Consider the following 25,180-nt stretch of genomic DNA (forward strand, 5'->3'; position numbering starts at 1 on the left):
CCATCCTTCCTAGGAAACAGTTTCTTCAGGTTCCCAAGCATTGGACTGTGTGTCCACAGCCAGCAATCCCATGTCCAGGCAGTGAGACTTGACTGCTCTCCCACAGCATTCTGTAGAAGATCTCAGTGAACTGTCTTCTACATGGAGGGCAAGTTCTGGGGCATCAAGCCCCTCAGGCCACCACTGGACAGATTTGGCCAGGCATACATCCTTCCATTATTGGCACAAGTGTTACTCCGCTCCCTCTGGAATTGGGACCAGGAGTCCTCACTGAGAGTGTGGGCTGGCTCATCGAGCCAGTAGTGGGCAGGGGAGGGGCCAGCCAGGGCACCATGAGATCCTTTTTTTTTTTTTTTTCACATCAAAGGGTTTTATTATATCAATTGAGGGTCCTGAGAGTTTTTGCATATTTTAATCTGCCTAGGAAATGCACACCAGCCAACAATGTGATTATAGCTTTATTGTAAGAAAATAAGAAGCCAAAAGAAGAGACACGTAAGATGAGTCTGGGAGGGTCTCATAGCAAACTTCTCTGTTCTTTCGACATGAAGTCAGGATGTGTCACCTCCTGGCACAGAGATGTGCCATCGATCACAGAAGCTCCTTCTGCTTTTAAGTGACTTTTTCCTTGATTTGGCGCTTGTCCTAGCATAGCAGTCCTTTAACTGTTTTCTGGAGCTTAGAGAAAGACATTTCTGTCAGTTCTTACTGATTGTTCAAAGTTTCTGTTGGGGCTCAGAGCCTTGAAGTATCTCACTCCATCATCTTCATTGGGGCTGAGCTCTCCCACTCATTATTTTTGACAACTTGGCTAGAATGCACGCTTCTCACACTTCTAGAGGGTACAGTGCTAGGAGTGTTACTGGGTTCAGCTGACTCCAAACCCAGCATGCATGTGCTGTGACAACTAAAAAGAGTAGATACCAGTCTAGGCTGAATGAATAGAAATACAAGGACAGATCTAGGGATGCAAAGGTTTGCTGCCTGACCTAGCATTGTTCATAATCTAAACTCTAGAGAACTTTAGCTGGTTTAAGAGGGAATATAACAAACTAGAAAATAGGTTCTTGCCATCACGCCTGGATGTAGTTTGAGAAAAAAAACTGTAGGATGTGTGGAGATGTTTGGTTGCAGGGGAGGGAAACAAGCCACTGTTTTGAATATTCAAGAATATACAAGAAGAGAGGGTAGATATGTTTTTTGTCCCTCCTCCCCCATGCCACCCAGATGGCTCCTTTGTCGGTTTGCTCCTTGTTTTTGCTCATTATTTTTTTTCTCGTTGTCTGCTCATTGTTTTTTGCTCATTGTCTGCTCATAGTCTGTTTGTTTTTTCTTTAAGAGGCACTAGGAACCAAACCTGGGACCTGCTGTGTGGGAGGCAGGCAATCAACCTCTTGAGCCACATCCACCCATAGACTTATTTTGTTGTTGTTGTTGCTCTGCAGAGGATAGTAAGGATCAGGGGAAGATATACAAGAATATAATTTATTCTTCCAATAGCATTATTGAGTTCCGCAACAACCATATGTAAAAAAAAGAGGTGGTGTGACATGGATTGCCTGGAAAAATAGTGAGCTCTGTCATGAAAACATTCAGCAGAGGCTGAGTTTTTGTTGGGACATTAAAGAGGGATTCCTGCCCAGGGTGGGAAAATGGACAAGATAGCCTCCAGGAGCTCTTCCACCTCTTGAGTAAGTCTGTGCATCAGTGGACCATTAAGAGTTTCAAGGAGAATATGTGGAAGAGCCAAGGAGTTCTCTTTTGCAGAAGTGAGGGAGACTCAAGTACCTGATCTCCTGCAGAGGGAGATAATGCATTAGGAGGCCCCTCACGCCCTACATTGCCACACTTTCTGTCTGAAAGGCAGAGTCCCCAGGGTGTAAAAATCAAGCCACTGACAACTGTAATAGAAATACTGAAATCAAAACAGGTAAACCTCAAAAACTCTATTTCCTTTCTGGATGATGAAGTAACATATACATAGACAATGCATAGGTGTAAAATACAATGCAAGATAAAATACAACATGTCTGTGGGTCTGTCCTGTCCACCAGACTTTGAACTCCTTGAGAGCAAGGATTCTGTCTTAGTCATCTTTGAATCCCTCATGCTTAGCACAGTACTTGACACACAGTTTGTGCTGGAAAAGTTTCGATGAGTTGGTCTAACCTATTTCAGATTTCTCTTCCTTTGGCAAATTAGTAGCAAGAACTTTGAGTAGACCTGGCTCTGTCCTGACCCTTATGAGGAATGTAGAAAACATACAAGTTCACCATCCCTGCCCCCAAGAGAGTAACCATCGCAATGAGATGAAATATATACACCTGAGATAATAGGGTGACACTAAAGCTGATAGCCAAGTGATGAAATGAGCTTCACATACGAAAATGCTGTTGAAATCCAGAGGAAAGAGATCCATCTGGACTGCAGAGGTAGGAAACTGGTCTGCGTGTAAGATTCAGTTCTCAAAGCATCAGTTACTCTAGCTCTGGGCTAAATTTATTAGTGACCTTCAATCCTTCCTGCAACAAGGTACAAAGAAAATATAACAAGTGTTTTAACTCTTATCCTGCATACTTCGTCATATATTTTGAGGATAAAAAATGGCACTTGCAAAGCTTTGAATACAGATTAAGTACTATTATTGGAAGCCAGATTGAAGGCATTAAAAAAGGCACATAACAGAAACTTTGATAACCACAGAATATTCAAGAGAGGGAAATTAGAGAATAAGTCACAACAGAATAATTTTTTTAAAAGATATATTTATTTATTTACTCCTCCCCTCCCCCCATTGTTTGGGCTTGCTGTCTGCCCTCTGTGTCTGTTCATTGTGTGTTCTCCATGTCTGCTTGTCTTCTTTTAGGAGACACCGGGAACCAAACATGGGACCTCCCATGTGGGAGGGAGGTGCCCAATTGCTTGAGCCGTATCTGCTCCCTGCTCATTGTGCCTCTTGTTGTGTCTCCTTGTTGCAATAGCTCATTGCATCAGCTCGTTGCATCAGCTCGTCGCTTCAGCTCACCATACCATGCCAGCTCATTGCGTCAGTTTACTGTCTTGCTCATCTTTTTTAGGAGGCACCAGGAACCAAATCCAGGACCTCCTGTGTAGGAGGTGGGCACCCAACTGTTCAAGCCACATCCGCTCCCCCAGAATGATTTTTTTTTTCAGTCTGACAGTATTTTTGTAGAATTAGAATCAAAGCTTAGAACTGGAAGGTCATGTAGTCCAGTCCCCTCATTTTACAGATAAGGAAACAGCACAGAGAAGACAAGTGATTCCCTGATAATCATACAGGTCCCTGGGAGCAGCACTGAGACTAGACTGCAGGATTCCTCATTTTCTTCAAGGCTGGATCGTTTTCATCATCGTTTTCTACATGGTTGCCAAAGCTGAAGAGAGGAAAGAGCTCCAATTGCTTAGAAAGACATACATCTACTTTTTAAAAAATTAGTGAAGTTGTGAGCTTACAGAAAAATCATGCATAAAATACAAGGTTCCCATGTACCACTCAATTATTAACACCTTGCATTGGTATGATACCTTTATTACAATTAATGAAAGCACATTTTTATAATTCTATTATTAACTATAGTCTGTGGTTTAACTTAGGTTATTTTGTGCGGTTCCATGGGTTTTAAAAAAAAATTTATTCTAGTAACATTTATACAGCCTAAAATTTCCCCTTTTAACCACGTTCAAATATCTAATTCAGTGCTGTTAATTACATTCACAATGTTGTGCTACCATCATTACATAATGTTCCGTCATCCCAAATAGAGACTCTGTACATTTTGAGCCCTAACTTCTTATTCCCTGCCCCACTCCCCATCCTTGGAAACTATAGTCTAGATTCTGACTCTATGTGTGGGCTTATTCTAATTACTACATATCAAATACACACAGTATTTGTTCTTTTATGTCTGGCTTATTTCACTCAACGTGATGTCTTCAAGCTTCTTTCATATTGTTGCATGTATCAGGACTTCATTCCTTTTCATGGCTGAATAATATACCATTGTGCTACAAGTCACATTGTCTTTATCCATTCATCAGTTGATGGACGCTTGTGTTGCTTCCATCTTCAGGCAATTGTGAATAATGCTGCTGTGAACATGGGTGTGCAAAATGTCTGTCTGAGTCCCTGCTTTCAATTCTTTGGGGTATACCTAGAAGTGGTATTGCCGGGTAGTATGGTAATTCTTTACTTCTCTGAGGAACTGCCAAACTCTCTTCCACAGCAGCTGCCCCATTTTACATACTCACCAGCAATGAATCAGTGTTTCCATTTCTCCACATCCTCTCTAAAACTTGTAATTTTGTTTTCTTTTTTTAATAGTAGCCATTCAAGTGGGTGTGAAAGGGTAGCTCATTGTGGTTTTGATTTGTATTTCCCCAATAACTAATGATGTTAAGCATCTTTTCAAGTTCTTTTTGGCTATTTGTATATCTCTTTTGGAGAAAAAGTCTCTGCCCATTAAAAAAATTGTGTTATTTGTGATTTTGTTATTGATTTGAAGGGGATTTCTTTATATATTCTTTATTTAAACCCTTATCAGATATGTGGTTTCCAAATATTTTCTCCCATTGTATAGATTGTCAATTACTTTCATGATAAAGTCCTTTGATTAACAAAAGTTTGTAATTTTGATGAAGTCCCACTTAACTTTTTTTTTTTCTTTTGTTGTATATGCTTTGGGAGCAAAGTCTAAGAAACCATTGTCTAACACAAAGTCCTGAAGATGCTTCCCTACATTTTCTTGTACATTTATAGTTCTGACTCTTATATTTAGGTCTTTGATCTATTTTGAGTTGATTCTGTATATGGTGTGAGGTAGGGGTGCACTTTCATTCTTTTATATATGGAGATCCAGTTGTTCCAGCACCATTTGTTGAAGAGACTATTTTTTCTCAATTGAGTGGTCTTTGTCCCCTTGTCAAAAATCAGTTGGTCATAGATATGAGGGTTGATTTCTAAACTCTCAGTTTGATTCCTTGGGTCTATATGTCTGTCCTTGTGCAGGTACCATGCTGATGTGATTACTGGAGTACTAAGACTCCACCCTCCACTTCCATAAATCACCTACTTTAAATAGATTCTATAAATTTACCCACATTTCTTTTTCTTTCTTTAAGATTTATTTATTTACTTATCCCCTCCCCTTCCCCCTCCCTCCTCCCCTCCCTCCCCTTCCCCTTCCCCCACCCCTCCCCTCCCCTCCCCTCCCCTCCCTCCCCTCCCTCCCTTCCCCCTCCTCTCCCTCCCCTCCCTCCTCCCCTGTTGTCTGTTCTCTGTGTCTATTTGCTGCATCTTCTTTGTCCACTTCTGTTATTGTCAGCGGCACGGGAATCTGTGTTTCTTTTTGTTGCATCATTTTGCTGCGTCAGTTCTCCGTGTGGGCGGTGCCACTCCTGGGCAAGCTGCACTTTCTTTCTCCCTTGGCGGCTCTCCTTACGGGGTGCACTCCTTGCGCGTGGGGCTCCCCTACATGGGGGACACCCCTGCGTGGCACAGCACTCCTTGCGCGCATCAGCACTGCGCATGGGCCAGCTGCACGCGGATCAAGGAGGCCCGGGGCTTGAACCATGGACCTCCCATGTGGTAGGCAGACACCCTAACCACTGGGCCAAGTCCGCCGCTCCACATTTTTTTTCATCTTGCAGTGAGTTAATTAGTCACAGGGCAGTGCTCTGAATGAAGAAGGTGCAAACATGGCAAAATGAGATCCAAGGGAAGCATTTCTACCTCTTGTACACCCTTTCTTTTCCTATGGGCATTAAGACTCTCCAAGTAGCCATTAATATGCCTGTATTTTAGGGGAAAGAGTGTTTGCGGCAACACAATGTGGTTTACTTTGCAGGTAGCTAGGAGAAATTGCTCCTGTCTCTGCTCTGAGCACATGTGCTCTAAAGCCGAGATGCCCCCTCTCCTGTCCTCATCTGGCCACCGGGAGGGAGACAAAAGGAGAAGCGGAGACCCTGCCACCGCTTTTAAGCCACTCACCACCTCTCCTCAAAGCCTGTCCTTCTTTCTTCCCATCCCTGGGTGCATGGGCCATGAAAATACTTGCATGTTACTCCTACTGCCAATTTATTTCTTACTGTCCCTCCTGCAGGACTGAAATGGACGCTAAAAAGCCAAGGAAACGCAGTTTGACATCCTTCCCAATTTTGAAAGAAAGAAAGAAGCAAAGTTTCACCTTTGTCAAGGTAGGCATGACTGAATTTCACCTGGGGAAGAGAGGTGTCCTGGGGCCCTGGAGTGCCAGGAGCCCAAGGGGACTGCTATGCCCCAAGACCCCTGACAACTGCGTGTGGGGCCGGGTGTGCGGGGACCAAGCCAGTCCTCAGAGCCGGGCTGGAGTCAACGTGGAGGAAAGCAGCTGAAGTTCCAGAGGGTGGTTTCATGAATTTCAAAATCCGACAGGTAACTAGTATCTGAGGAGCCCCTGGCCTGGATATCTTCCACATGTTCTTTTGTTCTGCTTTCTATATCTGGAGCCATGCCAGAAGTTTCCTGGAATAGTTCTGAATAAGCATTCAAGGACATTTCCAGGAAAGGTCTCTTTTCCCAATCACAGACAAGGTGGTCACGCCGTGGCTCTCTTTTGACTCAGTTTGCCTAAAAAACTGCAGCCCTGAAGGGACTTTTGGGAGGTGATGGTTTGATGACTATTGAGGATGGGATCAACTTCTAAGTTATGTGTATTTTTCATCCAACAGTCCTCCATTTGAATTTCACAACTTGTTCTAAAGATCATAATGTTTGGGCTCTTTGTTCAGAACATTTTGCAGCAAACTTTACCCAAAAGCATCCAGGTCTGACTTTCCGGATTCCTTGTCCCACCCTCCCCCAAGGCCTGTCAAAAATCCTCTTTCCCATAAATCACACACCTTAAAACTATGACTCATAGGTCCCCTCCTCCAAGCAGTGTTCCTGATTTAACCTCACCATCCTCCCCTCAGGTATAACATATGAATAGACCCTAATGGCAAATCCATTGTTCCCCACTCAGAGCCCTGCCATCACCAGGTACAACAAAAAAGTTGATTTTGTCATTCATTTGTACAAAGTTTTATTAATACCTAAAACATATTTCTTTTGATAAAACAAAAAGTTACTAAAATATTTGAAATAGTAATGTTGCTGTCATTATAATGATAATATAATAAAGATAACATTCTGTTAGTTCAAATTTAAACATTTTGTGCAAAGAGAATAGTCTTGGTCATGATTTTATTTTAGCAAAATCATCACGGGCTTTGCAACTTGCAATTTTTTTCCCACCTGCTTGAGCTCACGTTTATTGACTGCTTAGATGACCCTCACATGAACCTTAGAGGCAATACTATTATTATCCCCATTTTAAAGACGGGGAAACTGAGGTACAAGTGAGTTAACTAGGTCAAGGTCAAAAGCCTGTGAGTGGATGACATATTTTAAAACCAAATTCTTACGCAATTCCATGCCTCTCTGCTAAGAAATGCCAACTCTTTTAAGAAGAACTATAAAGTTCCTTAATACATTGAAATTAATTGTAAGGGAAAAACAAATTATGCTGCAGTTACAGTGGCAGGAATTATGCAAACTAAAATAAAAATACCACATTCAAGACAAATTCATTTATGTTGTATTTTCTGACTACAGGCATGTTCACAGTAACATTTTACAATAGCTATTTAAATTTAAAACTATCTTCTTTACATTGCTAATGATTCTGATGGCTTCTAAATGTCTTTTTACCATCTGTGCATTTTCCCACGGACTTTTCATCCAACGGAACTGAATAGTTCTAAGTAAGGAAATGTGAAGGAGTAAGTAATTGTCCTCAGCTCTTGAAATTTTGGGTTTCTGTGGATAGTTGTGATATTAATGAAAGGATGAAAAGAATGCATTAAATTCCTTCACATAAACAAACAAACAAGCAAACAGCGAAGACCAGAGAGCTATGATTCTCAGCATATCAATAGCAAGATTTTTTAGGAAATATATTCTAAATATATTGACTTTTGGGAAAATTTCATTTTTTCAAACGTGATTTTTAAAAGTACCTTAAGACAACCATGTTAGTACATCCTTGTGAGGTTCTCTATTTAGGTTCTCTCTATAGTAATATGCTAGCAGCTCCTCCATAGAGTAAAATGCAATGCCTTTTAAAATGGCCCAGTCTTTTGTTTAAAACACCGTATGTTATTAATGAGCCATAGACTGCTGAGTAAGTCCTTTGTCTTTGAGGCCAATGGAGAGTCATCCTTTCAGCTTTAGCTGGCATGGCTCAAAGGGCGCTGAGGGTGGCCCTTCCATTCCTAGTGCTCTCTGCACTTCCCTGAAAAATGTCCATGTCTTGTAGTTCATCATGACTGCCAGCAGAGAGCACAGTGACCCTCTCTGCGCCCCAGTTATCTCTGCTAATAAATTGGTGTTTGGCTATTCTGCATGTCTATTCAAAGTAAACAGAGCTTCTGCCTCGAAGCAGAGCACAGGCTAGATCTTCCTAGGAGAAGAATCTGGGAGAGGGTCCCAGGGAAGGGAACTCTGTTAATTTAGAATGTTACTTTACAATTTCCCTTACAATGATTAGGTGCTATGAAAGACGCATTGTCTATTTTCAGCACCGGGGGACCAGATACTTTTTTTTGTTAATTCTCTTTTGTCCTTCAAATCATTCAGTTGCTGAATATCATCTCCTTAGGTCTTCCATCACCAACCTTTCTAAAATAACTCTCCTCAGATTATGTATTTATTTGTTCATTTGCTTCTCACCGTCTAAAACTGTGCTGCCCAATGCAGTAGCCATTGGCTTTCACCTGAGGCAATGAACACTTGACCTGTGACTTGTCCAGAATGAGATGTGCTGTTAGTGTGAACGACACATGAGATTTCAAAGGGAATGTAAAAGAATTTTTTTTATCACCGATGAATTTTATAGTATGCCAAGCAATACCTAATAAAGTACTGAAGGAATTTTTATACTGATTGCATTAATTACTATTCTGAATATATTGTGTTAAGTAAAATATATTCTTAAAATCAATTTCGCCTGTTTCTTTTTACCTTTTTTTCTTTTTTTTAGTTTTTGTTGTTATGTTTTTTAGCAAGATGTATACTTTTATTTTTATTATTTTATTTTAGGAGGTACCAGGGATTGAACCCAGGACCTCGTACATGGGAGGCAGGCATTCACCCACTGAGCTACACCCACTTCCCTATATTGAGTTTTGTCATGTATTGGATATGGGATAAATGAGAATCTGAGAGGGCGGGAGGAATGAAACTGAGGGGGAGAGGGAAGGAAACCTGCCAGTATTTTCACATACATTAATTTCTTTACTATTTCCAGAAGTTCCTTGGATGGATGTCATTAGGCACATTTTAAAGATGAGAAAACTGGCATTCATCAAGTTTAAAAGACTTATCCATATGACTAATGCAGCCAGGATTCCGACCCAGTTCTGATTGACCCCAAACCGACTTAACTTTTCTTTTTACATTTTTTAATGTGGCTACTAGAAAATTTAAAATTATACTTGGGGCTTGTATCTTATGGCTACTGGTCAGCGCTGGTCTAGAATGTAAGCTCCATAACATCAAAGACGTTCTTGGTCTGGTTCAGTTCTGTATCCCCAGGACCCAGGACAGTGCCTGGCACAGACAGGCACTTAATGTACATTTGTGGGATAAAAACCAGGAGTATGTTTATTCACTCCTTCTATAAATATTTATTGCATTTCTACTCATTTCAAGCATTGTTCTAGATGCTAAGGATCTAGTGAAGAAAAAATAGACAAAAAAAAAAAATTGCATGCAGCTTGGAAGTGGGATTATTTGTAGGAAGACCAGATGTTGAGTGTTAGAGGCTTGCAACAATTAACAAGCTGTAGCTCAGTTTCCCCTGACATGCATTAGGGAAAGGCTAACCCCACCCCCCTCCTACATGTCTAAGGGCACGGCACTTCCCCACAGGTTAAACAAAGGAACTACATAGAGACAGGAGTAAAGGGAAATGGAAACCTTCCCTACCTGCATATCAGAGGGAGATAAAATCCCTACAGATCAAAGAAACATCTGCTCCTGCAGCATCCCAAGAAAACATAACTCCCTAATCCACTGTCTTCTAGTCACTATCAGGGAAAATTTCCACCTCTAGGGCTTCCTATTGGTCCCTGCACCTCACTCAGACCCTCGACCCCCTCCCACTAACTATCATTTCCCTGCCTAGGAAAGTTCTGCATAAATCAAATCCCCTCCTTCCACGAGTGGGCTGAAGTCTTCCTTTAGAAGACTTGCCATTAGGAGAGCTTCTCAGTAAATTCATTCTCTACCTGTGGTCATATCAGTCTCCGTGTCCCAGTAAGCACCGTTTTTCTCCAACAAATTGAAACACCACACCTTTCCCTTCTCACACTAGGCTGGCTTTGGGTCCTGCAGGAGAATATTCACATGCTTTTTTTTCCGTTCTCTCCTAGGGCCCCACTCTTCCTTCTGAGGTCCACCTGGTAAGCACCAGTTCCCTTGTTCTACATTCCCATTGGTGCTCTCAGTTTGGAGAGAGCAAAGAAGATTTCACTTGCCTTCAGTCATTGTGAAAATGATGGGAAGCAAGCAGGCAGAAGGGAAGTGTCTCTGATGACTAGAATTATCACAGAGTGGCTAGATACTTTGGTTAAAAGCTTCCTCAGGGCATGAAAAATAGAGCCTACCAGTTAGGCAGTGGAAGGTGGGGATCGGGAGACACTAGTAATGCCAACCTCCCTGATATTTGTTTAGCTTTCTTCGTTTACTCCTTTCAACAATATTAAGATAGTCATTACCCAGACCGAAAGAGATTAAGCAAGTTACCCATAGTCATGCTGCTAGTCAAGCTAAAATCAGGATTCAGATTTCCTTTGGTAATTCACTTATGCTTTAAAATATATATATACTATTAAATGTTGAGTATATATAAAATAAAATTTAAGAAATATGTGTAAGGTATAAAGAATAAAAACACAACAGACACCTTTGTTTATACCTACCTGGAGTTAGCGAAACTGTGATGTTAAGGGCCCAGTTCTCTGGTCTGCCCAAGACATCTGACCCAACTGCAAGGAGTTGGGGTCTAACTACAAAGTTTGAGGAAAGGGTCTGCATAGGAAACTCTCACTTCTGACACCACCCACACGTTCACGGTTTCCCAAGCTGAACTCAGGTTGGATAATTCACTAGAAAGACTCACAGAACTCACTTTTATAACCATGGTCACTTTCATTTCAGAGAAAAGATACATTAATATGAGGCCATAAAGATGTGAATAGGACAGAGTCCGGGTGGGTTCCAAATGCAAATCTTCCTTTGTTCTCAGGATGCATTACTCTTCCTCCATGGATGTGTGACAATATGCACGGAGCATTGCCAACCCAGGAAGCCCGAGCTTTGGTGTACAGAGGTTTTATTGGGGCCGCATTACGTAGGCATGAGTGGTTGATTAATTATTCCTGTTTCAACTCAATCTCCAGCCTCCTCCTCCCCGGAGGTGAGGCTGATATAACCTGGGCCCAAAACCCTCAACCTAAATCATAGGATTGGTCATTCTAATATGGCCAGCCCCCACCCTAAGGTGTGACCTGATTTAAAAAATAAAAGAGGCCAAACACAAATAATAAAAGATACTCTTATCATTTATGAAATTTCAAAGGTTTAGACGTTACCTCCTAGGAAATGGGGATCAAGGGCCAGACCTCTCTTAGGATGAGGCCAAATTCCTTACTACTGTACCCAACCATCAGTTAAGAAAGAATTAAGAAAGAGTTAAGAAACCAATTCCCTTTAGGTCCCTTCACCTTATAACTCTCTGAGAAGCCACTCTCCTGAGTTTTATATCTCTCATTGCCTTACTTTTCTTTATATGCTCTAAAACTTTCTAAAGTATGCATTGTTTAATTTTCCAAGTTTTTGTTTTTTATATGCATGGAATCATCCTTTTAAGTGTTCTTCTGCAACTTGCTTTTTTATTGCTCAGGACTATGTTCCTAAGCCAGGACACACTGAGATAGCATTTGGCTGACTTTTTCTTGGATAGGTTAGGTTTCCATTCTGACTGATCAGTACCCATGCTCTGGGTCTTTAGGCTTTGTGACTATCACCTCTGGTTTGGGGAAGCTGTTCATTGATTTCACTGCCAGATTCCATTGTATGGACACGTCACACTTTTTAATCAGCTTTACAGTTGATGGACATTTAGTTTTTCCTGGAGTTTTGCTATTTAAAATGGTGCTGCTGTGAAACGTTCTTCGGCATTTCTCTAAGTACGTATGTGCAGGAGTTTGTAGGGTATATACCTAGAAAGGGAAGTGCTTCCTTACAGGATAAATGAATATTTTATTTTTCTAGACGGTATCAAACTTATCAATGTACTCTTCCACCAGAGTATATACAAGTTCCAGTTGTTCTGCATCCTTTTCATCAGGTCATATTGTGTGACTTTATTTTGCCAATTTCGTAGATGCATAACAATTTTTGGTTGTATTTTAATTTGCATTTGGGTAATTACTAGTGTGATTGAGCCTCTTTCCATATGTTTATTGACCATATGTGTTTCCTCGTCAGTGAAATGCCTGACCATGCCTTTTCTGTTAAATATTTTTCCTTTGGGATTGTCTTTTTCTTACTGATTTTTAGAATATTTTATACATTCTGTCTACTAATCTTTATCAGTTGTATGTGCTGCAAATATCTACTATTGTTGGCATGTCTTTTTACTCCCTTTTTGATTTCTTTAGATGAATGAAAGGTCTTAATTAAAAGAAGGTAAACTTATGGTTGCATTTTTTGTCTTGTTCAAGAAATAGTTCCCGGGGGCTCAAGTGGTTGAGTGCCAGCTCCCACATGTGAGGTCCGGGGTTTAAGCCTTGGTACCAAAAAATAAAAAAATTTAAAAAAAGAATAGAAATTGTTCCCTACTCTGAAATCGTAAAGATACAGGTATTCCAAAAGAAAAATTCTTCCAGCTATTTTGTCTTTTTGTCTGCCATATTCTTTTTCTCTTTCTGAAACTATTCTCTGTGTTCTAATCTCTAATCATATTAATCATATTTTCCATTTCTTTGTCTCACTGTGCTGCTTGCTGGATAATTTTTTCAAAACTATCATTTCCAGTTCCTGGGGTCTCTTTGGGGCATGTTTAATCTGTTATTAAAGCCATTCACTGTTTTAAATTTCAGTTGTTAATTTTTTGAAAGTTCTAATTTGCTCATTTTCAAATCTGTTTTATAATTTTGTGGTATCTTCTTCTTTACTCATATTTTTAGTCTCTTCTATTTCTTTAACCATATTATGCTTATTTTGTAATGTGTAGCTGATAAATCCAATATTTGGAATCTTTTTCGATCTGATTCTGATATCTATAGTTTCTGCTACTTCTTACTCAGGGTCCCTTTTTTTTACATTTTGTATTTTGTTTTTGTTTTTTGGTTTTTTTTACTGTGAAGTTACCAGTCTTGTGTTTCAGAAGAGGAAACAGCCTGATAGAGGGCTAGCACAGTGGCAGAGCAAGTGCCACAGCTAGCAAGTGGCAGAGCGGGAATTCCAGGTCTGCCTGACTCCAAGTCCATGTACTTTTTCTCTCTCCTGTACTTCCATAAAGGTCCTTGAGTGGTGAAGTTTCATAAGTCATCCCACAATCCCTCATTTTATCAAGAACCAAATTTGGGCCAAGCATTGTTCTTGGTGCTAGGGATATAAATATAAACAATGCACATCTCCTCCCTGCAAAGAATGCACAGTTTAGTGGGTGGCATAAACATATAAAGGACAATTGACAATAAGGTGTGGTGAGTGCACTCACCTAGGTAGAAACAAAATTCTCTGGGAAGCTAGAGAAAGTTTTGCTGCATCCCTGGCTGATGCCCAGGAGCTTCTGTAATCTTCTCTGAAGCACTAGTCAGCTATAGTACTCTCACCTGGCATAGTGAAGGGCACACGATTCATATTTTCTTCTAAGTGAATGATGCCCCCTTTAGTGGTGCAAGGAGACTACCTAATGAGCTGGAGGGAGGTGAGGCAGAAGAAATAATATGTGAAAAGGCATGGAATAAATCTAAATCAATGGGAAAGAGAGCCCTAGAAACCACCTAATCTAACCCTTCCACGTGATGCATAAATCTGCTTTATATTAGAAGGAATTTAGTGTCTGATTTACAGAATAAATACTTGCTATCTAAATGTTTCTATCCACTGTCAACTGCATCAGAATAAAAACATGATCTTACTTTTAATTAGTGACCTTTGGAGAGGAAGTGCTTTATTTATTTTTTAAAAAGATTTATTTGTTTGTTGGTTTGTTTGTTTGTTTGTTTATTCATTCATTTATTTCTCTCCTTGCCACCCAAATGTCTGCTCTCTGTGTGCATTTGCTGTGTATTCTTCTGAGTCTGCTTGTATTCTTGTCACCAGCACCAGGAATCTGTGCCTCTTTTTGTTGCATCATCTTGCTGTGTCAGCCCTCCGTGTGTGCGGTGCCACTCCTGGGCAGGCTGCATTTTTTTCCCATGGGGCAGCTCTCTTTACGGGGTGCACTCCTTGCACGTGGGGCTCCCCTACGCGGGGGACACCCCTGCATGGCATGGCACTCCTTGTACGCATTAGCACTGTGCGTGGGCCAGCTCACCATAAAGGTTAGGAGGCCTTGGATTTGAACCCTGGACCTCCCATGTGGTAGGCAGATGCTCTATTAGTTGAGCCAAATCTGCTTCCCAGGAAGTGCTTTATACTCCCTTCCCATTTGGTTTGATGGCAGAACACAAGAGGGGTCAGAGCAGATCATCGGATGGTGACAAGGGCATTAGATTCTAGACTCAGATTTGCTACTGTTAGTGGTGTGACCTTGGACATGTCACTTGGATGATCTTAGTTTCTCTTTATACATCTGCAAAAAGATGGCATATACTACAGATTCCCTAAGGTTGCTCCCAGCACTATAATTTTCCAAACTCCTTTGACAGAAGTCCCAAAGGGAAAGTGTTTGCACTTCTTTTTTTTTTTTTTTTTAAATGAGGGGGTTAGAGAGAGAGAGATTTTGTCTGTTGTGTATTTCAGACTTGAGATTGAGCTTCAGGCACAATGCAGGTGCAGGTTCTTCTGAGAGCCCTGGCAGATCTCTTCCCACCATGCTCAGGAGGACTCGCACCTCCAGGGCGGAAACCCAGGCCCTGCTTGCAGTTCCAGGGGACCTGGGAGACCCTGTATCTGTATCAGTAGGCCCCAGTGCCCTGCCTTTCCCACTGGGGCAGGCTAGACTGAGAGACTCTAGAGCCAGCACCAGCTCCTCTTCTAGGATTCCCTGGCTGCAGGAAGAGAGGCGTCCAGCTCTGCAGTGCTCCCCACGACACCTGTTCTCCTGGCCTTGGAGCCAGGCCTCAGAGCCTCAGTGTTAACACCACAGGCTCAGGCTGGGGGGAAGTGCCCTGGAGAGCACCAGCAGATGGGCTCACCAGACCCTGCCTCCTGGAGCCATGGCCCACTTCCTAAAAGCTGCTCTGAGCCCTTTTGCATAGCTTTTTCCAGATCCTCCCTGCACCACCCCATTTTCCTTTTTTTAAAAAATTTATATATATATATATGAACTAGAGGGAAAGATTGAGGAAGAGCCAGGTATGGAATGCTGGAGCCCTTCTCCCCACATCAACCCCCCCATGACCAAGTGCATTAGAAAAAGGCTCAAATGTCTGGGCATCCAGCAATCTCGCCCTTCCCCTTGGCCCTAAGGATGGCCTGGGTCTCGCCCTGGGGAAAGGACTGGCGGGCACCCCAGGGAGGACACTGCCTCAGCGAGATGACGACCTGCTCCTCCCAAGTGGCTGGGCAGCGTTCACGCTGCTAATGGGTCTCCTGAGGCCCGCCTTGGCCACGGATGCAATCAGGAGGCTGCTCCTCCTTGCCTAGGAATCCTGCACTTGCTCGGGCACAGGAAAGGGGCTTTCAGGGCAGACTGGCAGCTGGAGGTGGCATGGGGAGGCGCTGTGGTTTGGCTAGGGTCTGTGGCTTGCTCCCTTGGCTGAGCACGCCAGGAACCCAGGTATCTCCCTTTCCTCCCACCTCCTTGTGGCCCTCAGCTGGGCCTAACTACTGTCTAGCCTGTTGTGTTCCATAGAGTCCCCAGAGATTTCTCTTCTCTTCTCCTCGTCACCATTAATGCATTTGTTTTGAACTCTTGGTCTCTCTGGTCTCTGGGAAGTAATTATGGAGCCTGCAAGGAGGAAGCTGTGATTCGATATCACAGAACTTGAGCCTCATCTACACATCCAGCCCCAACCAAGCACTTGGGAATTTTTTTTTTTTTTTGAGGGGGAGGAATAAGAGAGGAGCCAGCTGAGAAAGCAGGGAGGTAGTTACGAGGAGGCAGCGAGGCGGGGCCGTTGGATGGAGGCGTGCCTTTCCGGAGGTGCTGGTGGCCTGGGCAGGCGGGCGCTGTGGGGGCCCTGGGGCCTGCTGAGAGCCCACCTGCGTTCTCGGCCACACTTCACAGATGAGGAGGACACCTGGGGCTCTGCCCAAGGTAATAAGGTGGCGCTATGCCTCTTGGGGTTCTGCTGCAACTAGCCCTAAAGAAGGTGCAGGCCTGTCATCCTTTAGCTCTGGGTAAGGGGCAGGAAGTACCACCTGGGGGTAAACTGGAGAGAGCTTCTAGCCCGGAGGAGGGCGCGTGTGCATGTCGGGAATGCGGGCATGACAAGGATGCAGAATAGGGAAGGGGAAGGCAGCGCCCCAGGAGGCCACCGGACTCTCCCCTTCTGTGCACCTCCTTCCTCCACTGACATCGAGGCTCCAGGGTCGGGGCAGCGTGGCTTGTCTTTGGAGTGGGCTCCTTTCCGAGAACGAACCATCTCGTTCCCCAACATCTATGAGTAAAGATTCATTTATTTGGGACAAAGCATTTTCTTTTCCAGGGATTCTCTTCCAAAATTCTCTTCCTTTGAGAGGAGTGTGGACAAGGAGAATTCTTCCGTGTGAATTGGCTGGTGAGATGGCTTTCCTTCCCAAAGGAAGTGCTGGGGAGATGGGCACATTGACGCCCTGTGAGCATGGAAGCCACTAGAAGAGGGAATGATGCTAGGTGGGGAAAGGGTGGGCTAACAGCTGGGCGGGAAGTGCTGCTGTAAGGCCAGCTGTGTCGCTGCGGGGCTTAGAGCTGCCTCCAGTCTTTGAGGGCAAGTCCTGGGCTTCCTGCCCCCTCCCTCCTGCCCTCACTCCTTTCCTCCTTTCCTTCCTTTCTTTTGCAAATGTTTCCTCAATGCCTACTGTGTGCGAGATACCACATCAGGCTTTAGGATTCTAAGACAAGACCAGGGTCTTTCATTAAAGAGTCTTACAGGTGAGCAGAAGACAGGCACGCCAAACACACCTTTGCATGTGCCGTGGTAAGAGCAAGTACAAACAGGGGGTAGCCAGATGGTTACAGATGCAGGAGAGAATGCTCTCAGGGGCTTCCTGGAGAGGAGGCACCTTGGTCCTGGCTCAGATATGAGCAAATTCACCAGGTGACTTCAAAGCAGAAACAGAGCAGGGGCACAGGTGCTGGGATGCAAAACAGCAGTGGCATTTGAAAACCGCAGGTGCCGGAGCTTAAGCTGGGGAGGCAGGGCGGTGACAAGGGATGAGGCTGGGGACAGTTTTGTAGGCCAGGACTTCTGCGCCCTGGGAAGCAGCATAGGAACATGATCAGATGTTTGTGTTTAATTTGCGAGGCTACTGAGGCAGCAGGGTGGAGGATGGATGGGACGAGGAGCCGGGAAACTGCTTAGGAGGCCATTGCTCGGAAATCATTTAGGGGCCTGAGCTAGGACTGGGGAGGCAGAGAGTCCTGGAGGGACATCTTCATTTTCACACAATCCTATTAACTCATGGTGAAAAATCATAGGTGACAATTTGCAAATTTGAAAAAGCATCCTCGTGCCCACGACTGAAACTGAGCGGGCTGGGCTGAGCGCCTGTCGGTTTGTGCTGAGGAATCCGGGCTTGCAATTGAGGCACTTTCCTGTGAGATCACGCAATGAGACAGCCTTCAGCAGAGGCAGCCTCCAGCCCATCTGCTCCCTGAGCAAGGAAGGTGATGCTAAGGAAGCCCCCGCCCTTGTCTGGGATACTCAGCGAATCCAGGATTGGCTCTGGAGGTGGTTCCGGCCAGCCCAGGCTCTTGTGAAGGTGGCATTGTTGTGTGCCTTGTTGCCTGGGCATGGACACTGACACAAGAGTGGGCTCTGTGGGGACCCCCAGGCAGAGGCCTGTTCTCCAGGTTTCAGGGCATTAAGGGGTCTAATGGTAGTCACCAGAGAGCCTCCTGGGGAGGGAGACCCGGAATTCCTGATTGGGAAAGGTACACAAACAGCAACGGCAAAGGGAAAACCAAGTTCAGGAGTCGGAGGGATTCATGCCAGGAAGGGCATGGCATTAGACTGTGGCTCCTGCGTCTGGCTGCACAGAACTCATTTGGGGAGCTTTTTTCACGTACAGATTTCTGGGCTCTACCACTAGGGAGGCTGGGTCCAGTCTGGGTTTTGTATCTTAAAAGTTCTTCGGACAAATTTGGAAACCACTGGATGGTAATCTTTTGTGCTTCGCACACTGCTCTGGCTGTAGATGTGCTCGGTAAATATGTTAAGAGTGAATGAGTCTCCCAGATCCATCGTAGCTCTGATTCTACGTATCTTCCTGGCTTGGGAAGGTGGGAGGAGGTGTTGCTGGAAGAATCCCTGAGGCAGGAAGAAGGATGGGATCGCAGGAACCAGCGACTGGAACAGTTTGGCACCTTTAGCTATTTTGAGTAAATGCTAGGTGTGTACGTTGGATGGGAGAAGCGGGCGGAGCTAGTTTTGCCTTCCCCACCTTCCTTCTAACCAGCTTTTAAGCTGAGCTCAGCCTCTATTTGAAAAAAGTGAGCTGGCTTTGGCAGGGCAAGGAGATGGAATTTGCTATTTATTGCTGAGGATACAAAAGAAGGGTGAGAACCCAAGAGCATTGTCCAGTGAAAACTAACGAGCCGGCTCAGAAAACTGAGACCCAGGAGAGGCCAAAGTGTGGCCCAGGACTTGAAACTCAAGGTTTCTGATCAGCCAGCCTTCCCACAGTGCAGTTAGGGCAGGGCTGGACCCCGTTGTCTGTTACCTACCATGCAAGCAAGCTGGAGCTTTTCTGGTCTAGGTCCTTCGACACTTTCTTCTAAAGTTTAATCCCCTCTATTCCAGGCTCTGGTGGAAAAGGAGTGCCCCCTGCTGCCGTATTGTCTTTACCCCCTTGCATAGCATTGAACCATTTATAGTTATATGTTATAACATATTTCTGGCTTTAAATCATGGTCTTTTTTGACTAGGAAAGTAGTACCTGCTCATGTAAAATGTCTGGAAAACAAAGGAGCTTCACAGTTTAGTCCTGGCTGTTTAGGAGACTTCTAGGAGCTATGTTGAAAAATAGGAGTCCTGAAATTCCTGATTGTGAAGTCCTGGAAAGGGCTCTGACTTCCCCTGAAGCCCTGTCTTATCTCCCAGCGCCTGCAGAGGGCCTTTGCCAACCACTCTCCAGTGCCTAGGTGTCTTAGTTTGCCAGAGCTGCTATCACAAAATGGGTTGGCTTAAACAATAGGAATTAATTGTCTCTCTGTTTGAAGTCCACCATCAATATACTGGCAGTATCACTGGATTTCCTCTAGGTTCTTGGCTGTGTTACAGAAATGAATTTAAAAACATGCTGATTTAGTTAGGCCAGTCGTTTATTAAGGAAACGAGAGAAGAGATAGAAATGGAAGAAAGTAACAGATTATGGGTCCTGGGTATACTTGTGGGTTGGTCCAGGCAGAGAGAGGATAAAGGGATGATTTAGCTTCTGCATTTGCTTTTTAAACTGTTAATTATTCCTCCCACTTGCTACTGTTTGGGGGAGAGATCCCAGTAGTTTGCTGTTTTGATTGATTTGCCCACCTATCAATTCCAACCCGGGGGGGGGGGTGGGGGTAGTGGCAAAGATAAGACCCCTTGAGAATATCTGGGGCTTTTCCTTTATCCTGGATGATCGAGAAATATTCTCACGGGTTCTTCCAGCGCTTCCTGGGAGAGGGCTCTTTTCCTCAGAGGATTTCCAGATGGGATTCCATGGCCACGTGTTTCATGGCCGTGTTTTTCTGCCAGGTCCTAGATTTGTCTTCTTGTTCCCTAAACTAGCCTGCTTCAGCAGGGCTTGCTTTTTCCTAGTCTGTGGTGTTCCCGTAATCCCCTCTCAGATGGCAGTCTCTCCCTCTTTGTGCCTGCTCCTCTGATTTCCGCCTCCTCTGTGTTTATTTTCCTCGGCTCACAAGTCCGTCAGCCATATTGGATTAAGGTCCACCCTCGCTCAGTCTGGGCACACCTTAACCAGTAAGGTCCCATTTACAAGTGGGCTCAGAGGATTGAGACTAGGACTCGAACCTGCCTTTTGTGGGAGGAATGAGTCAATCCCCAACATCAGGCCTTGGACTGCACAGGCATCAGCTCATGGGAATAAAACCTGTTCTACACAGGAGATTCTAAATTTGAACCAGAGCCAAGGACTAGTAAAGAGATTCCCGTTATATCGGTTCAAGGGTCAGCGAGGGATTGTAGAACAATGGAAGTTCACTGTCTTAAAGGAAACATTCTGCTTTAGCCCCATGGGTACGGGAGATCACACCCTCTCCATCCTGCCTCCTGGGGATGCTGCGGCAGAATGAAGTGTTATGGGGCATTGTGTGCCTCTTGAGGACACTGCCAGAGGCAACAAACAATCAGCAAGTTCATATACTTGTGCAACATATCAGTGTGTGTCCTGGTTCAGCTGGGGCGGCTGGAACCCTGGCTGATGGCATCTGGCTGTGAGCTGTGTCCTCACAGGTTGCTGTACAGTAAGATAATTTTCTGCATGTGCCATGGTGTGACAAAGGGTGGGAAGAACTGTTCTATAGCAACAGATCTTGGCTTGGATCCCCAAGTGGATGAAGGCTGCATTCAAGATACACTCCCAGGGCCACTTGAACAAATCTTAGAGATGGAGGGGACTTTGTGGGTTACATCCTGCCCAGTCCACCCCCTTCCCCCCCCGTTCCCACCCCCACCCCGTTCCATGTACATTTCACACAGATGATCATCAGGCTGACTTGGGCATTTCCAGTGATGGGGAACCAACTACCTCATGAGGATTCCTATCCCATTTTTGAACAGGTCTACAATTTAGAAAATCCTTTCTTTGTTCCAGATGCTGCCTCTCTATAAATAACACACTTTGGCTTGTTTCTGTCCTTTGGATCATGTAGAGCAAGTTTATGCTCTGTTGTAAATGACAACCCTTCTGATATTGCCTGCTCCCACTGGGGAGTTTTTGTTTGTTTAATTAAACTTTAGTTTTTAGAGCAATTTTAGATTTACAGAAAAATTGAGCAGATAGTATAGAGAGTTCTCATATATTCCCCACTCACACCCAGTTTCCCCTATTAACTTCTTACATTAGTATGGTACAGTTATTATAATTAATGAGCCAATATCAACAAATCATTAACTAATGTTCATATTTTATTCAGATTTTCTTAATTTTTGCCTAGTGTTCTTTTTCTGTTCCAGGATACCACATTACATTTAGCCATCTTGTTTCCTTAGACTCTTCTTTGCTGTGATGGTTTCTCAAACTTTCCTTGTTTTGGATGACCTTTGAGGAGTCCTGGTCAGATTATATTGTAGTATGCCCTCTTTTGGAATTTGTGTGATGTTTTTCTTATGATGAGGCTGGGATTATAGGTTTGGGGGAGGAAGATCATAGAGGTAAATTGCCATTTCCATCACATAATCTCAACAGTGTATACTATTTAAAAAATATTTTCCCCTCCCCCTCATTGTTGGCTCATCTTCTTTTTAGGAGGCACTGGGAACAGAACCCAGGGCCTCCCATGTGGGAGGGAGGTGCCTAATCGCTTAAGCCACCTCCTCTGCCTGTCTTGTTTTGTCTCTCATTGTGTTTCCTTGCTGTGTCTCTTGGTTGTGTCATATCACTGCATCATCTTGTTGTGTCAGCTTGCCATGCCAGCCCATTGCATCAGCTCACTGTCTTGCTTGTCTTCTTTAGGAGGCACTGGGAACTGAACCTGGGAATTCCCATGCTGTAGGTGGGTGCCCAGCTGCTTGAGCCACATCCGCTACTCTCAAGGGTATATACTATTAACATGATTAGGTCTGTTATATTGACCTTGGCCACCTGGCTGCAGGAGAATTTGTCTAGTTTCCTCATGGAAAGTTACTCTTTTTGCCCCCTTTTCATACTGTACTCCTTGGATGGAAGTCACTATTTGCAGCCCACATTTAAGGAGTGGGAGTTATGCTTCCCTTTCTTTAGGGAAAATTGTCTGCATAGCTGATTAGAAATTCTTCTGCACATTTCTTCTGTTTCTCCCCCATTTATGAACTTAATCATTTATTTAGGTCAGTATAGACTCATGGGTATTAATTTTATACTTTGAGTTATAATCAATTGCCACTTTTTATTTTGTTGCTCAAATTAGTCCAGCTTTGGCCATTGGGAGCTCTTTCAGTTTGCTCCTGGGTCCTCTGACATACCCCAGTCATGTGTGTGTGTGGTGGTGGTGGTGGTGTGTGTGTGTGTGTGTGTGTGTGAGAGAGAGAGAGAGAGAGAGAGAGAGAGATGAGCAAGTACTTAAGTACTTGCTTTCTCTCTGGCTTCAGATTCATCATGTATTTTTCCTGCCTTAGTCCTAGAATCAACCATTTCTCTAAGGAGCCCTGGTTCCTTTTATTGGAGAGTGGTATTAGAAACCAAGATTTGGCTGCTAAGTGTGTTTGCTGCTACCAGGTTATTGCTTCTCTTAGGTCCTCTCAGCTAACAGAGCCAAGAAATATGTGTGTATACTAACCTTTGTATGTACATTATATCTATAAATATTTCTATAAGTAGACCTCTGCATCTATATTAAGTTGAACATGAATTCTTACTGATATCTTCAAACTCTAATTAGTTACCTAAAGGTTCATTCTAGCCTCCTCCTCTTGCTGATCTATAAATTTCCACTCTTAAAGTGAGAAACCTGGCTCCCCCTCTCTGCTGTTCATTTATTTAATTGTTCAGTTCCAGTATACATGTATAGCAGTATCAGAATTGTTAACCACCCAGAAGTTTTGATTTGTTTTATTTTTTCTCATATTAAACATCTTCAGCTCATTTCAGGCTCCACACCAAGAGCTCAGCCTCTATCAGTTTTTTCCTTCTTGTTCCACAGGAAATGAGCAAAGATTACACCATTTTACAAATGAGAGAAATGAACTTTGAGAAATGGAGAAAATAATAATAAGCATATGCAAGGCACAGTTTTAAGAAATTTACATGTATTGACTAATCCTCACAACAACTCTATACAGCTGGTACTATTATTATCTCCATATTACATGTGAGGAAAGATTAATAATTTTCCCCAGGTTAAACAACTAAAGAGGAGTGGAACTAGGAGTCAAAACCAAAGAGTCTGACTCGGGAGCCCATACTGTTTAAGAGCACTATTTAATGTCCTGTTGATCTTAGAGGATCTTTGTGAAACACTGCTTTGTCCATGTAATCCACAATCTTACAAACTGTCAGTGGTTCACCAGTGCCCATAGAATTAAAGACCAAGTATCTTAGCTCGGCATTCTATGCTTTCCACAATCCAGAGAGAGTCTGCTTTTGACTCAACCAGCATGAATAGAGAGCCCCAGAGCATGCCCAGAATATTTGCTTCACTTAATGAGTGTACTTTCCACCCAGCTAAAGCCCAGACCTAGCCCCAACCTTTCCAGGAAGCTCCCCTATCTCCCCCATGGTTGATTGAGTTCACAGTGATCTCTTTCCATGTCTAGGTCTTCCATCTATACATGATTTTGTTTGGGAAAAAAAAGGTAATATGGGTAAAGCTGTATGAAAACCATATTGACCCAGCTGGAAAGTTCATTCATTTGGATAGTCATTCATTCATGCATTCATTCAGTACTTCTTTGTGCTTCTCTTTGCTCTTTCTGGCTTTGGGGGTCAGGAGAGCTGGCTTCATGTGTATCTTCTTTATTGTAATGAAACAAAATAAATGTGCAGGCAGCTTGGGGTGAAGCCATGCCAAGCACTCTTCCAGCTCTCTTCCACTTGATCCAGGTTGAGAGTAACCCTTTGACTCAAGCCCAGAAGCCAACTTCCAAGTCCAAGAAGTTCAGAATGACCCGATTCTTGCGTAAGGTAGGAAGTGATGCTTAGCGCTTTTTCTCCAGGAGAGAATGAGGGCAGGTGGGTGGCCAGGGCAGCTTTTAACAGGCATTTTGTTCAACTCAGCATAACCTGATGAAAGTGCTCTATGGACATCACCATGCCCCTTCTCCACACAGTCTTAAATGCTGCTATTCCTTGATACTTAGACTACCTTTCCCCCTTGAAAGAGAGAGGTAGGTCGGTGCGGGACTGAGATCCAAATGAGTAAGTCAAGTTAATAAATAATGTAGCAGTAGAAGAAAGGGAAGCTTCTGTTGCACCAAGGAAGATTTGCATTATGTAATAACAGTAAGGGCTTTTCCATGTTCGGGTGGTAATATGGCTAAATTTTATGGAATACTTTACATGATTGCCCCATTAATCTCCCCAAAGCCCTATGAGGTAGGTCTTATTTTTGTCCCCATGGTAGTGATGAGAGAAATGAGTTTTAGAGGGAGAGGCGAGGCAACTAAGCCAGTAGTGAGCAGTGGAGCAGGGATGCAAAGCCCACTTGCTTGAGGAATCTGCTTTTCTCTCAGGCTCATCCTTGCTGTGGGAGAGGGCTGGAAAAAATGATTACCTGGAAACTTCTTGCCTGAGGCTTCTGTAACTTATCCCAGTTTCTCTTTCTGTAGAATGCAAACACCAGCGTTACTTCACACCCTTTTGTGGATGCCAAAGGGAAGAAAAACATGGTCAACCTCCCACACATCAGCAGCAAAATCTCCCTGAAACCACCTCTGCTGTATCAGGTGAGCACAGGGCAGTGGACGTGGCCCTGGGCAGGCAGGTGGAAGACCTAGTTTCAGTCCAGAGCCAAGCTCAGAAAGGTGGCCCAGGTGGGAAAAGCACAGCATCAGCTGAAATCTTGGGCTAGAATCCTGGTCTCCGGCTTTGCCATGAGTATGAACTTGAGCTATAACTCACTAA

At 43.7% G+C, this 25,180-nt stretch overlaps 1 protein-coding gene across 1 annotated transcript in view; it reads left to right on the forward strand.

Moving 5' to 3' along the window:
* Positions 1–25,180, forward strand: part of DYRK4 (dual specificity tyrosine phosphorylation regulated kinase 4) — an 89,541-nt gene that overhangs the window by 40,138 nt on the left and 24,223 nt on the right. Inside the window, exons 9-11 of the mRNA XM_058282612.2 lie at positions 6,120–6,213; positions 10,471–10,500; positions 24,886–25,002. Of these exons, the coding sequence (XP_058138595.1) occupies positions 6,127–6,213; positions 10,471–10,500; positions 24,886–25,002 (234 nt within the window). The 5' untranslated portion in view covers positions 6,120–6,126. The remainder of the gene's footprint in view (positions 1–6,119; positions 6,214–10,470; positions 10,501–24,885; positions 25,003–25,180) is intronic.

Source organism: Dasypus novemcinctus, chromosome 20, assembly GCF_030445035.2.
Source record: "Dasypus novemcinctus isolate mDasNov1 chromosome 20, mDasNov1.1.hap2, whole genome shotgun sequence".
NCBI classification, from domain to species: domain Eukaryota; kingdom Metazoa; phylum Chordata; class Mammalia; order Cingulata; family Dasypodidae; genus Dasypus; species Dasypus novemcinctus.